General features: G+C 46.6%; 1 protein-coding gene across 5 annotated transcripts in view; it reads left to right on the plus strand.

Annotated features, from left to right (window-relative positions):
• RNLS (renalase, FAD dependent amine oxidase) overlaps positions 1-17,623 on the plus strand; it is a 243,598-nt gene that overhangs the window by 7,351 nt on the left and 218,624 nt on the right. For 3 of the 5 annotated variants that reach the window (XM_055322061.1, XM_055322065.1, XM_055322062.1), the window contains exon 4: positions 291-449. In XM_055322061.1, coding sequence (XP_055178036.1) covers positions 291-449 — 159 coding nt within the window. Of the gene's footprint in view, positions 1-290; positions 450-14,205; positions 17,270-17,623 lie in introns of those variants that run through there. The other 2 variants (XM_055322063.1, XM_055322064.1) reach the window with 2 other exon arrangements.

Raw genomic sequence — 17,623 nt, forward strand, 5'->3', positions numbered from 1 at the left:
TGGGGCCACATCAGGGAGCGACATCTCTGAATCTGACCCCTTGTTTGTGAGATCCACTGGCGCCAGGGGTCTGCGTGCTCGCGGGGGCCGGCAGGTGTGGCCGCTCCGTGAATCGTGGCCGGCGTTCCTAGCAGTGGTGGCCGCGGGGGACGACGTCCGGGGGTGCTGGCAGGAGGGGGAGCAGCAGAGACGTCACTCTTTAACTCACCTGGAAGGATCCAGCTTGCGCCTCTTTCTGGTCATTCACGTGGAAACCCGGTGATGTGAACATGACTTTGCTTTTGGAACAGGTGCCGACGTCTGCTTCGGACACCGCGTGACCCGGGTCGACCTGCGAGATGACAGGTGGGAGGTGTCCACGGAAACGGGTCGCCCTGAGCGGTTTGACCTTGTCATCCTCACGATGCCGGCTCCTCGGATCCTGCAGCTTCAAGGGGACGTGGCCAACTGTAAGTCCCTGCGCGAATGCGGCGCAGCACACGGGGTGTCACGGGTTGCAGCGATTTGCACGTCTCAAACACTGATCCCGGGACCCTGTTCACCATCTGAGTGAAGGTCACACTGACCTGACCCCATAGCATTTCTTTTAACCGGTTCAGATTGGACGTTTTTCTTACGTCCTTGCCTTTATAGAAGTGGGCATCTGGGATGGACATGCAGGCGCGTGGCCTGAAGGAAGGGCCATCCCTGTGGCCATCCTGGAAACAGGGAGGTTTCCCTGACACGAGGACCGATCACGTCCACCTCTGGCGCGTCTCATCCCCATTGTTCGTGCGTGGCTCTTGGGTGCTTGCTCTTGGGATTTGTTGGAGCGCCTTTTCCCTTTTTAAATCTCACTTTACTCTTTTTTTAAAAAATATTTTATGTATGTGTTTATCTGAGAGAGAGCAAGCAGGGGAGGAGAGGAACAAGTAGATGCCACGCTGACCACAGGGCCCCACTTGGGGATTGATCTCATGGCCCCGAGATCGTGACCTGAGCCCGAATCCACAGCCCGACGCTTGACCCACAGAGCCTGCCAGGCGCCGTGGCCAGAGTCACTCTGTAGCAGGGCCACGTACTGCCCCGGAGTCTGTGATTGTCGGGTTGCCGTGCAGATGGTACACAGCACGCTGCAACACTTACCTCCAACATAGCTTTCGCTCCCTGTGTCCAGTTGTGTGATAAGTTATATTTTCCCATTTTTATTATTGTTATATTATTTTTACTTTATTTCCCATTTTTAAATACTAATAAATATTCATAAAATAAATATTAATATTCATTTATAAATTATAAATATAAGTATTTACTTATATTTAATATTATATTATATTTACATATAACATATTTATATTATATTTATAATAAATATAAATATTTATAGTAAATATTTAATATTTATTAAATATATTAAAATAAATATATAAAATATATATTTATAATATATTATTATATATAATATATTATTAATAATATAAAATATTTTAAAATATTTATTACTTACTTTATTTCCCATTTTTAAAAGCTATGTGGTTTTGTGTGTAAAGAGAGGCCCCTTAACGTTGCACTGTGAAGGTAGTTCTCAGTTACCTGTATTATCAGTGACCCATGAAACATCGCGTCGGTGATGTCTCAGGCACAGACTGACCCAAGATATTTGAGGCTCCGCTAATTAATGACTTTGTTTAGATCTTCTGTATCTGTAGTTTTTTGCGTATTTAAACTGTGCTGGGTTGAGAGATCACTGTAATTCTATTTTATTTGTGTTTTTCCTCGGGCCGTTATTAATATTTTTTTTAGCAGTGTTTGCTCCGTGACGTTTTGATCCCGCAGTCCTAGATTCACACTGCATCTTCATTGCAGTTCACACTCTTTCACTTAAAAAAAGTTCTCTCGGGGATCCCTGGGTGGCTCAGCGGTTTAGCACCTGCCTTTGGCCCAGGGCGTCATCCTGGAGTCCCAGGATCGAGTCCCATGTCGGGCTCCCTGTGTGGAGCCTGCCTCTCCCCCTCTGCCTCTCTCTCTCTCTCCTTCTCCGTGTCTCTCATGAATGAATATATAAATAAAATCTAAAAAATAAATAAATAAATAAATAAATAAATAAATAAATAAATAAATAAATAAATAGTTCTCTCCTGGGGCATCTGAGCTTTGTTTGGTCTTCACGTTGATCTTGACTGGTAAATGAGATGCTCATTCTTTTATTTGCATTTGTCCGGTTCAACCTTTTTACTTTTAACCTTTCAGAAATACTTTATTTTGGAAGCGCCTCTTTCACTTTGTTCATCTTCGAGTCTTGTAGTTCCATGAAGACATATATGTGCCTTATTGTTCGTTTTTTTTTATGGGGCACGTTGTCCATTTGTGACTTAAAGGCTCCGCTTTCCGCTCACCTTCGGCATGTCCTTCTGCTTCTATACCTACTTGGAGGTTCTGTTTCTGTCCCACGTGCTGTGACCTCAGAGTATCTCAGGAGCTCGACAGGCCCCCTTCCCGCATCTCCTGTCTTCGTCTCAACTCACTCCCACTTTGGTCTCTGCGTTCTTTGTACTTCCGTTCCCGGCCTTCTCGGCTGGTTTTCCAGAGCATTCCTTTGGCTCCCTTCCTTGGGCTCAGGCTTCGAAGGGGTCATACAGCCCTTTCCCCGTTTTCAGGCCATCGCCTCAATATTTGTTGAACTAATCTGCTTCCGGCCAAATTTTTCTGACACGTATGTTCCATCAGCATATTTGTTAGTTACGTCACATTCTCTGTCTTCATTATTTTGTCAGCATCAGTCCCTCTCTGATTACTGCCCATCATTCCACGGCGCCGTTTCTGTTGACTTCCTGAAGAATAATGCTGTCGAGGAAGGCCAGGCATTTCAGTAAAAGTACGTTGCTAGTGATCGTAATGACTGGGTGCTAGTGATGATTAATATAATAATCTAATTTTTTGAAGATTTTATTTATTTATTCATGAGAAAGGCAGAGACACAGGCAGAGGGAGAAGCAGGCTCCCTGCAGGGACCCCGATGCGGGACTCGATCCCAGGACCCTGGGGTCACGGTCTGAGCCGAAGGCATACGCTCCACCACTGAGCCACCCAGGCGTCCCAATAATAATGTTTTTGTTCACATGGAAAGATTTCACAATATTTTTATATTAGGAAAGGTACATAGATGCATCTGTATTTCTTTTCCATCTGCCAAAAATAGTTTCACAGAAACATAGTCACGTTGTTATTGCTTGAAGATGATTTTCATGTTCTCCCTTACAGTTTTTTGAGTAGTCCCGACTTTAAAAATAAGGAGAGTTTACTTTTACCCTAAAAAATGGTAATGTTGACGCAATTTAAAAAATATACCACGCTGAAAAGCAAATAGAACGTTTTTCCTTTTCCTTGGTGTCGGAGGAGCGCGGTGGGCCGCGTAGGCTGCTGCTGCGGGAGCCATTTACGAATGATGGATGTGCTGCGCGCGGCTGAGGGGGGGCCGTGGGGCTTTGTATCAGCTCAATTCAGAATTGGACCCGGGCAGATAATCCCACTGGGTTCATTGTTCTGAAAGAAGCCACCCCGGCTGCAAAGGGTGCAAACATGGTGTCCGGTGATGACCACCTATGGGGCCGAATCAAAGGGCGTAGTTATTTATCTGCTGTTTGTTTTTGAGAGAGAGAGAGAGCGAGCGCGCCGAGGGGCAGGGCGGGGGGGAGGAAGTCCTAGGCAGACCCCACCCAGTGCACAGCCTGGCCGGGCCCCGGTCCTGGACCCCGACATCAGGACCCGAGCTGCACTCAGAGTCGGACGCTCAACCCCAGAGCCCCCGGGAGCTGCTGAAACACCGGATCAAGAACACCTGCTTCCCCTTGAAGTCGCAAATCTCAACGCTGAGTGCAGCGCGGAGACCGCCGTGTCTCTCTCCAGGGTCCCAGACCCCTAGGTGACTGTCCCAGGGCAGGTCGCCAGCACCGCCTGGGAGGAGGCCCTCGGTCTGCACGGCCTCGTGCTGCCACCTGGTGGCCCTCTGGGACTGCGGCTCCCTCAGGCCTTGGGAGCGGGGCCTGGGACCCTGAGGATGGGCGCAGCACAGAGCAGGAGCACCTGGGGGCTTGGGACCTCGGGGAGGAGCGCTGGGCCCGGGGCACTGGCCTCGCCTTGGCTCCCTGTGTGGCCTTCCCATCTGCTCCCCGCACCTTGAGCCTCGCCCGTCCTCTTGCATTGATGCACGTACCATCCGTTACGGGAAGGGCCTCCCTGTTGAGTACATGGTCTGGGGTTCCCCTGACCCGCCGCCCTCTCCTTATTTTGCCTTTTTTTAAAATAATAAATTTATTTTTTTATTGGTGTTCAATTTGCCAACATACAGAATAACACCCAGTGCTCATCCCGTCAAGTGCCCTCCTCAATGCCCGTCACCCAGTCACCCCCACCCCCCGCCCACCTCCCCTTCCACCACCCCTAGTTTGTTTCCCAGAGTTAGGAGTCTCCCATGTTCTGTCTCCCTTTCTGATATTTCCCACTCATTTTTTCTCCTTTCCCCTTTATTCCCTTTCACTATTTTTTATATTCTCCCAGCCCGCCGCACTCTCCTTATTTTGCCTTTTACAGAAGACACAGAACTACTAAACTACTACTACTACTACTACTACTACTACTTATTATTATTATTATTATTATTATTATTGTCGATTATTTATTACACTTGTTGCATTATCCCAAGGGGGAGAACAGGAACTCTTTACGACCCGTGTAGACGGCCTCTTATAATTCGTGATTCACTGTCTGATGCTGTGCTGCTGTCTATGTGCTAATATTACAGCGTTCTCTCAGTTATCCTCACAATGATCTGAAGGCATTATTATTATTATTATTATTAATTATTATTATTTCCATTCTTGGTGGTGATGCTCGGATGTGAACCTGTTAGTGTGAAAGCCTGCTTTTAAGTTGGTGCAGTCTCAGTTCTTGGTCTTGAGCGAGGAAACGGTAGTCAGGGTGTCTGCAGACCCCTGGTCCTTATCAGTCAGAGTTGTGTGCCTACAAAAAGGCAGCCAGAAAAATCCTGTGGATCAGTAAGGATGCTGGGAGCACACAGGAAGCATGACTTTGCCCTTCGAAAAACAGTGGAGTGTTTGTTTCCAGAGCACCGTGGGGTCCCCTCGCGTGGCAACCTGCAGTAAGGTGCAAGGAACATCTGTTTCATTGCTCCTCTAAGCCTACAGGTTCTCCTCTCCCCCCCTATAGGAGATCCTCCCTAGTCATCATTAGGGCTTCCCCCCCGCTTTGGGGTCACACGGGGAGTCCAGGCCTCTGTAGTCCCCGGTACCAGGGAGGCATGACGCCCAAGTGCATCCCTGCTGCCCCTCTGTGCAGGCTCGGCCCTGCCTGGCCCTCCGACATCAGGCGGGACTCAGGGTCGCGTCATGGGCAGCTTTGCGCTGACACCGAGGCGGTCCCCATGCTTTGCAGGCCCGCAGCTGTGCTCCTCAGGCATTCTGCAGCAGGGCACCCCTTGGAAAGCGGGACATGCAAACAGGAGCCAGGTCTCTACCCGGACAGGAACCCTCCCCAACTCCTGCCCCTTTGATATTTATGGTCCAGCCCCTACCTTTCCATTTTCAGGGATTCACCACCTTGATCCACCTCACAGTCCTGTGAGAGGAAAGACTTTGCTGCCTTCTGACTGTGTGTGGGGTGCAGGTGGGCGTCATCCCGACCTCGAGAAACAGCACTGAGTGAGCATCGATTTCCTAGATTGGAGAGTGAGGGAGGGTTGGTTTTCCCTAAACAACTCATCTTGGCAAATTCTTTGCTTTCTGGTTGTTACATGACGGCAGAGGTAAAACTACAGAAGATCTCGAGGAGGCAAACTGCTAAGCGAGGGATCACACGTGTGTAGGAACATAGACTAAAAGAAATGAAAACTCCTTTATGGAGAAATGTAGGTCTCCCTATAGCTCTACCCTGGAGACTTCCTGCGGCATGAGGTCCAAGAATACGTAGACATATCCATGCGCGCTTAATTAGGAATTACGATGTGGAGTTGCTTTTACAGTTCTAGAATTACATAAAAAAAATAAAATAAAATAAAAATAAAATAAAGTTCTAGAATACAAGCACCCAAGACGGAGCCTGAAAGTAGATACTTTCAGACTAAGGATACGCACTCTAATTTACCATACGGAAGTTTGCCGTCCTGCAAAATATTGTTTCTTTGAGTCTAAACGAAATGGTTACTTGGCTTATGTCTTAAAAATTTTAACACTTGTTCACCCCAAATGTCATAGTTTAAAAATGTCTGTAAATTCACAGATGGTAGGTTTGTGATGAACCATGAAAGATCTTGGGGGTACGTTTCTGACTTTGTAGAGATGCTCTAGCAAATATCCACTTTCTCCATGGTGACCTGTGGCCCATTCCCAGCCCCATTCCTCACGTCGGTGCCCCAGCAGGAAGCAGGCAGCTAAAACCCCTCCGGCTGTTCCTTCTCCTGTCCAGCCTCCGGTTATGCAGTCTGGCCGCAGATAACCCTAAATGCTTAAGGTGTAATTTTAATATATTTGTTATATCTAATATATATCTATTAACATAGCTAATATTTCTATTCACAAAGCTGATCTTTCTTTAAAAAAAAAGATTTATTTATTTATTCATGATAGAGAGAGTCAGAGACACAGGAGGAGGGAGAAGCAGGCTCCAGGCAGGGAGCCCGACGCGGGACTTGATCCTGGGACTCCAGGATCACGCCCTGGGCCAAAGACAGGTGCTAAACCGCTGAGCCACCTGGGGATTCCCCAAAGCTGATCTTTCTATCAATATAGCTGGCATTTCTATTCTTTGGATTTACCTTGATGTGTTTAGCCAGTTTGATGGACATGGTGCAGGTTTCCAGTTTTATTAAGGCGGCTCATGGGATGTTCACATAGTATCGTGAAATGCAAATCTGAAACAAAGATGTTCTCCTCGAAGTTCCTTTCCTCGTGGAAAGAGTTGATTCTAAAATAGAGTAGACCAAGGCCCTCTTGATGATTTTTGTTCAAAGTTTTCTTGGCTAATCTATCTTTTATTACTGTGTGCTATAGAGTCAGGTTTCATTAAAAACCATTGGAATACCGATTTGAGTAACATCGAACTGAAGCATTGATTTAGGGAGAAATGACACTGTTAACAATAGTGCATTTTTCTATCCAAAAAAAAAAAAATCCCAAAACAGTTCTATATTTATTTAGGAATTTTTATGTCTTTAAGTAAAATTTTGTAGCTTTTGTCTTAAAACCTTATGCATTTCTTATTAGGATTATTACAAAATCTTTTATGATGTCTGTGGAGACTGTGAATAATATCACTTTTATTTATGTTTGCTTAGGCATTTCCAGAGAAAACCCCCTAGCTGTTTTTAAATCCACCATGAAAAGTCTGTTTCTTTTGATAGTGGAGTTAAACCCTTTTACGTTTATTGGGGTAAATAGTGTGTTGCTTTTATCTTTTTCATGGATGTCTGTCATTTATTTAACTTTAGGGTTCCCCCCCCTTTTTTTTCCACTTTCTTCTTTTTTCCAACCTTATCAAGTGTCCTTTTTCCCTTTCTCATCCTGTATTTATAGGATCTACAGTGCTTTGTCATTCCATGAATGGTTATCTTTTTATCCTTTATCCTATTTCATCTCCCTCCTACTCCTTTCTGCCTTATTCTACAAATAATTTTTGAATGCCTGCTGTATTAGATGTTGTTAGGTAAAGTAAAAAAAAAAAAACAAAAAAAACAAACCAAAACAAAACAAAACAAACTAGGTAGTCCTTCCCTTCTCCGCCCAATTTTTTTTTTATCACTTTAAATGACAAAGCTGATCAGTAGTCTTACAAGAAATGAAACAATCCAAGGTTGAACTAATAATTCATTCCTTGCCCTGTCCTCCCTTCCCACTCCCCAGAGGTCACTGATGTTCGTGGTATGGTGAGTGCCCTTCCACACCTTGCTCCAAGCACAGCGTGCCTTCTAAATGTATTGTTTTGAAATTTGCTCTTTAAATTGACATTTCTTCAGGGACGCCTGGGTGGCTCAGTCTGTTAAGCCTCTGACTCTTGATTTCAGCTCACGTCGTGATCTCGGGGCTCTGAGACTGAGCCCCGTGTTGGGCTCTGCCCTCAGCAGGAAGTTGGCTTGAGATTTTCTCCCTGTGCCCCTCCCAAACCACTTCTGTTTTCTCTGTCTCTCAATAAATAAATGAAATATTTCTTAAAAATTTGCATTACACTTGCTTCTGGATATCTGTTTTGTTCTATTTATTCTTGTGGCAATGCCATCACTATTTGAGTTCTAGTCACTTTGTGGTTGTAAGTCATTTTCAGGGAGTCTGGGCTGTATGTGTGGGGTGTAAGTGTGAGAAGGCTTTATTGTTCCCCAGAACGGCCCTCAGACTTCCATGCGTGAACTCCACGTCTCTCAACAGAGTGAGGGCCTTAATGGCATCTTGGTCAATTGTTATAACTTTCTAGTCGGACCTTCAGCTGTTGGAATAGTCTCATGTTGGTTTTTAAGGCTTGGTCGTGATTCTTTTAGTCTTAATTCAGAGCTCATTTGCTCCATCCCTAATGCCAAGGAGGCCCTGTCTGGTACCGAGGGCTGGAGCAGGGTGGATTTTGGAGTCTTATTTTGAATATCCATACCCCATCCTCCTCAGACTCTATAATCTGTGGGAGTGTTGCTCCTGTGACTGCTCATCTGTGGTAGGAAGGGAGTCTTGGCTTCCCTGCAATTCATTCCTATGGTCTGATGCTTGATGATGAGTCTACATGTAGACGAGGTGGGGCATGTTTTCTTGGACTAGAGGCGGCGATGTCTCTCCGGGCAGCCCCACCAGCCCCACCAGTTTTGCCTCAGCAAAAAGTGGAAAAAAGTGGAAAAATTCTAAAATAGAGTTTCCTTTTTATATTGACTGGGTAGTGGGACTCAAGGTAGTAAGGTGACTTCTTATTCAGTGATTTCTCAGAGCTCTCTCAGGGCAGTTGGCGAGGTCCTTTCCTGGTGGCCTCTTGAACTTCAAATGTAGCATCATTAGTGCTTTTGTCCCCAGCCTCAGAGAGACCCGGGGCAATAGGGAGACCTGTTGTTGCAATTTCATCCCTGGAAGGCAAGAATTTCCTTCCCGTGCCTTTATGAATATGTCCTGATTTAATACTAACCATGTGCCTATCAGGAAGGTTTCCTTGTTGGCTTCCCCCTGCCCTATGTTAGCCTCCTGTCTTAGCAATAAGCTGGAAATAGAGGTGCTTGTTTTATGTTTTGGGAACTGAAAATAGCCTGGCTTGGGAGAGGAAAGGCTCCGTGGTGGGGAATTTGGAGAGATAAAGCTGGAAATGTGGACTGGGGACAGAATGTGGCTGGCCTCGGATGAGATCCTTTATTGAAAGAAGTCCTAGTTCATCAGAAATATAGGATCTACCTTTTAAAACCTGACTGGGTACACTGAGTTGACAAATTTACCTATCTGGATTGGGAGGAAGAAAACATTTGCAGGACTTGGGGGAATGTTGTTTGAAAGGCTTTTAATCTTAACAGGAGCGATCTCCTTAAGTAGACACTTAGCACTTCAGTAAGCTGAGTGGTAAAACTATGTAATCTCAGAATTTATCGTGTACTATGGAATAAAATGATAAATACTGCTCACCATGCATGCCTTCCGTCTCCTTCCTACGACTGCTAGGATCTCTCATTATCTTTGATGGAAAAATGAGACCCTATTCTTTTTTGCTAAAAGAAGTTTAACTCCTTCGTTTTTCTTTGACATTTTGGTGAAAAGATTTTGATTAAAAGCACAGGAAACAAAGGTCCTTTATTCATCAGGTAACATGCTTCATTGCTTTTTCCAGCAGACCATCTCCACAGGAGGGGAGATAATTCAGTTTCTAAACATCCTTGCATATTAGCTGCTCTATTGCTGCCTACAGACTTATGAGCTGAGATCTCAATTTTTAGAAAAAAAAACTATTACTATTAAATTCCTTTTATTTGTTATGTCTTGGTCTTCACCTTTTATATCTACCATGTCTACTTGTCTTTCTTTTTTTTTTTTTTGGCTGGTATCATAAATTTATTTTTTATTGGTGTTCAATTTGTCAACATACAGAGTAACACCCAGTTCTCATCCCGTCAAGTGCCCCCCTCAGTGCCCGCCACCCAGTCACCCCCACCCCCCGCCACCTTGTCTTTCTTTATCATTATTTACAAATAATAATGAGAGTGGGGGTTGGTTCTTACTGCCCAAGAGGCAACCCAAGCTAATCTTTGCTGTCCTGCAGACACCCAGCAGTCAGCAGAAACAGGAGAGGCCTGCACCCACCTTGGAGTCTACTCTTTGTCATGCTGACTGCCCACTCCCAGCCCTGGCAGGACAGAGTGGGCTTCCCTCCTTCTGTACGTGTCCCTCTGGGGACTGACTTCTTGTGTTGGAGAGAACAGTAAGAGGGGATCTAGGAGATGATGGTAACGGTATAGAAAGCAGTTGTTACCACCTACATCAATCACTTGACCTTCATTGTTTCGTTTATTCTTCACAGTTGCCTCATGCACTCATTATCCCCATTTTACAGTAGAGGAAAGTGAGGCTCCAAAAGGTTAAGTTAACCTGCGTGTCTCAGGTCACGGAGCTGTTGGGTGGCGATCTGGAATCCAGTCTTCCCCAGGCTCCCGTGATGGAAACCACGTACCTTTTTGCACCTTTACCCACCACCACTGTGTGTGATCTCCTCATGCTTGATATAAATGTGTCAGTGGTGTTAATATTTCGGTCCTTTGTTCTCATACACATGCTGTTGATAGCTGTGTGATGTCAGAGACAAGCCCCCTAGGTTGCCACTTGAACACAAGAAAAGATCCCTTCCTAAATCTGCCTTGCTGGCTGTGCACATCCATCAGGACTCGGAGCTCTACTTTCCACGTAGAGTTCTTTGAAAACAGAAGGACTTTAAGGAGAAATGTCACAACTAGATACGGGGTGAGATGAAAGAGTGGAGAGCTGGAATTTATTGAACTGCAGTCGTTATCACCGAGTCGGTCACCAGGTGACTTGAATTAAACTTTTTCCCTTCTGGGCTGGCAAAGGCATCTGGAAGAGAGAAGTAATTTGAAAGCTGAGATTTTTTAGCTTTCTAGCAGAAATCTCTGAACCTTCAGATAAAATGTGCTACAGACGAAGAAGGTATTCCAGCCATCAACTACTACTTTGGAATTAGGTTAAGACTGTAAGAGAGGAAGGGAAAGATTGAAATGAAGGAATACCAGCATTCTGCATGGATACACTGTCTCCTGAGCGTGTTTTTCTTTTTCACGAATGGATCTCGTTTAAGTAGTTTCTTATTCGTTGTACCAGATTTACAAGACATGGCTCTATGCTGACCAGACATTTGGATCCTCTGTCATTCTTCCAAAACGCTGTGTCCAGAGTCTGACATTTGCTCATTTCGACTTGAATGTTTGCTTCTAGAAACCATGAGCGACATCATCTAAAAAGCCATTTTGTGTTTATCAGCATCGAAGTCTCTGTTGGTTTGAGAAGCTATTTAAATGTTGGCCTCTCCTAAAACTTCTCCCATGACAAAATAGCCAAGGAAAACCGCTCTAGCCAAAGCAGTTTCTTTCCATTTCTGTGAGTCGTTAGATTTTTTTTTTTTTTGCATCTTATAGTTTTATTTGCCATAGGCCAATGAGATGGTGAGATTGTATTTCAAGAAGGGAAATTAAAATGCAGTTTTTTATCTGTTAAAAAGTGGTAGTTGTAGTCTTTTATTTAGATGTTAAAATAAGATTTATCATCACACAGATATTTACTGAACTTTGACTATGTGCCAGTACCTGGATGCTTCAATTATAGCTGTGAACCGAACAATAAAAGCCTCCAGGAGCTCTTCTTCCAGTAGAAGGAGACATAATACCCATAATATCCTAGTCCAGGGAGAGGAGGAGAAATAAAGAAATGTCTAGGAGAGACAATAGTAAGTTCTGGGAAAGAAAATGAAGCGGGATGGGGAGAATAAAAATTGACAAGGGGAACTACTGTATGCAGTGTGAGCAGCTCTGGGACAGTGTGAGTTTTGAGCAGCAGAGACCTGAAGGTAGTGGAAGTGTGAGCCACAGAGTATCTGAAGGGATATCCAAGCAGAAGTGGCCGCGTGTAGAAGAGCCCAAAGAATGAGCAGTTTCTCAGGGAAGCCAGCGTGGCTGGCGTACAGTCTCAAGAAGGGGCCGTGGTGGAAGGCAAGGGCGGAGAGGAAGCAAGGCCTAGCAGAGGAGGGCTTTGTGCTGTGATAAAGACGTTGGCTTTTACTCTACGAGAGACGGAAAGCCATTGAAGGAATGGCGCGATCTGACTCAGATCAAGGAGGTCTAATCTAGGATCAAGGATCTGACTTAGATCAAGGACACTATACCAGGATCGCTGGTGTGTCGGACTGGTTACCGTCCAGACGTACAAGAATCCTTACTTTTTGCATCAGTTCTGCTCCTGATATCAGATCTCAAGGGTTCAGAGAGGTAGGGAGAAGAGTCACACATTCATGAATGGTGCCAAGAAAGTGTCTGAAGAAAGAGGAAGTGGTCAGCTGTGTCAAATAGTGTCCACACTTTCGTTTAAGGATTGGCCATTGGAGTTAGGAATATGGCAGGCATGGGTGACACTGACAGCAGTTTACGGGCGGGGGGGGGGCTCTGGGGATGAAAAACAGATCAAAGAAGGCTTGAGAAAAACAGGAAGAGAAGGCATTGAAATCCTGGGTTTAGACCAGTGTTTGTCAAACTTATTTTCATTATTTCATTATTACCTCCCTTAAGGAGCTTCTTTAGACATTTTTTTTTAGACATTTTTTTTAATTGTTCTTCCCTCACCCCAATGAGATTCTGGTATTACTGATATGGTTTATATTTGTTACATAATATATATGTATTTGATAATATATATTTGACAATATATATATTTGTTTTATGCATAAAAAGAGTAAGAATTTTTCACCCTGTAAGAGCCAGTTTTTGCCCATTGAGGGCAATATCACTTGTATTGGGAATGGAATGGTTTCAGGAGTTCTTTAGAGGATGTTTCTATTGGGGGGGGGGCGGTGTAGGCAAGAGGCTACAGAAGGAGATTAGATTGTGTCTTGTCTTGTATTTTTAATATAGCACGTGTGTGTGCTGATGGAAGAGTCTAGAGGAAGGAGAGACCTGAGGCAGACCAAGGTCAGGCAGTTCCGTAACACAGGGTCTGGAGCTGGAGGGGAGGAGGTGGAGGACGGGGCCTCTGAGGACGGCCGGCTGGTCCCCGACTGAACGGGGTGGAGGCAGAGCAGGGGGCACAGGTGGAGCTAGGGTGGCGTCTTCACAGGGAGGCCCATGGGTGTCCTCTGGTTGATGCGTTTTCAAACTAAAACCAGAAGCAAGGTGATCAATTGGCTGGGATGGAGGACGGGCTGGAGATTTTGAAGGTTTGGAGGGGAGGAGAGGTATAGAGTCGTCATCGGGGGAGCGAACCGAGTGGAACGTAGTAGGCCAGCTAAGCGGCGCGCAGGACCCTTTGAGTTAGTGGTTCCCAGTTGAAGATGAGACCGGTCACACTTAGAGATTTTTAAGTATTTGAGTCAACGGATCAAGGAGCAAAGTGAGTTCATGGTGAGGTCATGCTGCCTAAGATTCTATTCCAGTTTACCACTTCTGCTTGTCTTTAAAGATACTTGTTTAGAGCACGAGTGAGGGGAAGGGCAGGGGCAGAGGGAGAGGAAGGCTCTGCAGCCGACTTTCCGCGGGGCACGGAGCCTGCCGCGGGCTCCGTCCCGCAGCCCTGACATCAGGATCTGGGCTGAAATCCAAGTCAAAAGCTGAGCCGACTGAGCCCCCCGGGTGCCCTGTCCACTTAGATGTTTTTAATTGGGATATTTTATGCTTAATTTTGTTAGAATTAGGGACTTCGGGTGAGAACATAGGGTCTCACGCCCTCGTTCAGCTCTTCTGGTCAAAGTAACTAGAATCAATAAGGAACTTTGGTGCCTTGACTTTGGTTGATACTGCTGCCAAGTATGGGAAGAGGGGATACAGGGGATGGATAGTTTTGAATCTTTTCCTATAGATGTTATTTTCATTAAAAGGGAGAGTAGAAGTGCACGGGGGTTGGAGGATGTGCTGGTCATTGTCTAGAAATATCTGAAGTTCTGAACTGTGCACTGTATTCCTCCGTTTATTCATCCCACGGGGATTTTTCTCAGCCTCTCCTCCCTTATCAGGCACAAAAGGACAAAACGGAATCTGGCATGACCCCTACCCCGACGTGCCTTACGGGTGTCTGGACGTCGCACTGCCTTTGGAAGAAGCGTGCATCCTTTTCTTTAGAGGATGTGAAGAGAGACTGGGGCTGATCCATTCAGAGGGCACGGTTCCTGCGCAGCCTGCTCTGGTAAACAGAGAATACGAAATGTGTAAAATAGCAAAATTCAAACACACATTAGCGAATTCAGTCCATCATGTCTGGCATCCTCCTGGTGGATCCTCTACCCTCCCTACAGGCAACAATATGCTCCCAGGGAGAGCTCAGCGTGAATGCACCGGCGTGTTCCGCTGACTCCTAAGCAGAGATTGTTAATTCGTAAAGAATTACTAATTCTTAAGGTTGGTGCACGTCTCTTTCTCAAGGCCAGTTGGTGCTTCAGAGCGGGAATAGCTCATAAACCCGGCCTGTGACTCATCCTGCCTCGGAGGCGAGGCAGCGGGCCCGCGCCTGCAGGACCCACGGATGAACAGCAGGTGACAGTGTTTGCACGCTGTTCAGAAGGCCGGCGCCGCGGGCCTCACACCATCCGCAGCCCTTCCCTGCCAGGATTGCACGCGCGTCCTGGGATTATATTTCTCTTTTATATTGCTATGTGTCATGCTTTGTTTGCCAAACAGAATATGGAAAATGAAGAGGCATTTTTCTCCACGGCTCGTAGTAGATAAACTGTCAGAATGAACTCCGTTGCTTAAGAAAAGCATAGACGTGGGTGGCCCCTGGATGTGGCTGCGGGGACATCGGCGCCGGCTGTGGGGAATTTAGCTTTGGCCAAAGGGATGTCTTTCTTTGAAAATTCTCCGAAACCACGGCTCTCTGCGTTTTTCTAATGCTTCCCTCCACCCCGCAAAGAGCAAGCTCTCAGGTCGCTGAGGCTCCCCTGCTGGACGTGGGGCTGCACAGATCCAACGGGGCCGGGGGTTTATTTTGCCGTGAATTTTAAGCGAGAGATGTGATTTGAATAAAAAGAAACGAAGCTGGGAGCACCTGGCTGGCTCAGTCTGTGGAGTGGGCGACTCTTGATCTTGGGGTTGTGGGTTCGAGCCCCATGTTGGGCACAGGGGTTACTTTTTAAACAAAAAAAGAGAGAAAGAAAACTAAGGTTTAGATTCACTTTTACGACATTCGTGGAGAATATTTTTTTCCATATGCCACACACAGCAGTGTGGATCTAAGCCGTCCCCCAAATACGGAGGTGTGTGTGTCTACACAGGTGGATCCTCTTCATTGCTCGCTGCGTCTTAGGGGGATGCTGGTGACTGAGGTGACCCTGTAGTGGTGGAGAGCGCTCTGGACACAGTCCTCGTCAGAGATGGACGAAGGTCAGGGCCGTCCGTGACTGCTGCTCCTCGTGCACGGTTGTGAGCCCTCCACCACTTGCATTTACTCTTCGGCACGAGGACTCCGCTTGGAGAGGAGCTGCTTCCTCGGCCACGTTGCCACCTGCATTCCATCATGACCGACGTGTACCCACTGAGCTGCTTCCTCAGCCACGTCACAGCTGCATCATCATGACCCACGTGTGCCCACTGAGCACTCACTGTGTTCCAGGGACTGTCCTGGACTCGGAGTTCACGGGGCAGGGAGCCCCAGGCCCGGCTCCTCGGGAGCTCGTGCTGGGAAGACTGTTGGATTCTTGTCCCCGCCTCCTGACACGGTTCATTTTGTGTGCATTTGGGCTCAGGGCAACGTCCGGTCCTTCCTTCCTCATCTTAGCCCTGCGGCTGGTTAGCTGTGGGACCGTGGGCACACGCCTGAACCTCTCGGACTCCCTGATGTTCTGTACAACTGAGACGACACTTCCCACCCCATCAGGGCATTCGTTCGGGAAGAGTAAATCAGATAATGTATCCAAGCACCTCGTTGGCCGCTGGCACGTGCTCGGGGGTCGACAGAAGAAGCTACGGCTGTTGCCTTTCACCTTGCGCAGGTCACCTGGCCAGCGCCGACTGCGCGGAGGGCTTAGTTCACGTTCATTCCCTTGCCGCTCATCCATCCTTCAGGCACGTGGCTGCTTGGGGACTGAGAAGCACTGCGACTAGCAGGAGCCCCGGGTCCTGAGCACCGTTGACGGGCTAGGGGTTTCATGTGTCTGCAGTCCTCGGAGCAACCCAGTACTGACTACCCTCTGCGGACTGGGGAAGACCCGGGAGGTAAGGACCAGTGCCTACAGCGGCAGCATCACCTACGAAGGACCAAAATACCCACTCTAAAGCCTGTCGCCTTTTTATCCACAGTTTCCAAGGTCCCTTTTAATTCTAAATGCTTTAAAATTCTTTCTTTTTTGAAAAACGAGTATGCGATCGCAAACAGTAGGATTTCATTTGTGCGCAGGCTCCCACGCTCAAAATCCTGATGCCTGATGATGTCATTAACAAGCTATTTTCATAAATAAGTGTGACGAGTAGTCCACGGACAGGCCCGCGTTCCCTGAATAGTTCTCGGCGCTCGCCGTCTGCATCAGCTGATTTTTCCGTACCAACTGGAAGTCGCATTATTCTTAAAGGGGGCGTGAAAGGAGAGGGAGTGCTTTTCTTCTTTAGATTCCTGGAAATATTTAAGTATTTTTTTAAAGATTTATTTATTTATTTTTATTTATGATAGACACAGAGAGAGAGAGAGAGAGAAAGAGGCAGAGACACAGGAGGAGGGAGAAGCAGGCCCCATGCTGGGAGCCCGACGTGGGACTCGATCCCGGATCGCACCCTGGGCCAAAGGCAGGTGCCAAACTGCTGAGCCACCCAGGGATCCCCAATATTTAAGCATTTTTGATCCAAGTTTGTCACTTTGATTTTTTTTTATATTTCTTTATTTCCTTATTTGAGAGACAGCGAGAGAGATCACAGAGGCACAGGGAGAAGTGGACTCTCCCCTGAGCAGGGAGCCCGATGCGGGACTCGATCCCAGGACCCCGGGATCACGGCCTGAGTCGGAGGCAGATGCTTCACCAGCTGAGCCACCCGGGCGCCCCGTCACTATGGTTTTTAATAAAAGGGTTGTTTTGATATCTTGACTTCTCTTTAATTATAAGTAGTGAGCTTTGAGAATCTGCGTTGGCTTTAGTGGAGAAGTTCTCTGTTCCTCAGTCCCTGGGGTAGCTGAGGACGTGAACCACAAAGAGATGAAGCACTTAAGGAGATGGACGGCTGACCCCAGGGGCTCGGTTGCTCAGCCACTGCCTTTTGAGTTCAACGTGGCAAGAGTTCCCGATTTGAGGAGGAGGAGCTTGTGGGTGTGCATCTTCTGCAGAGAAACCGAACAGACTATTGCAGTAGAATAATTAGGGCTCTCTGTAGAGTTCACTGGCTCAGCTTCTCAATGGGGACCTGGGGCACGTGCCAGTCTATCTGGACTTCATG

The sequence above is a fragment of the Nyctereutes procyonoides genome, unplaced genomic scaffold, assembly GCF_905146905.1.
Source record: "Nyctereutes procyonoides isolate TBG_1078 unplaced genomic scaffold, NYPRO_anot_genome, whole genome shotgun sequence".
Taxonomy (NCBI): Eukaryota; Metazoa; Chordata; class Mammalia; order Carnivora; family Canidae; genus Nyctereutes; species Nyctereutes procyonoides.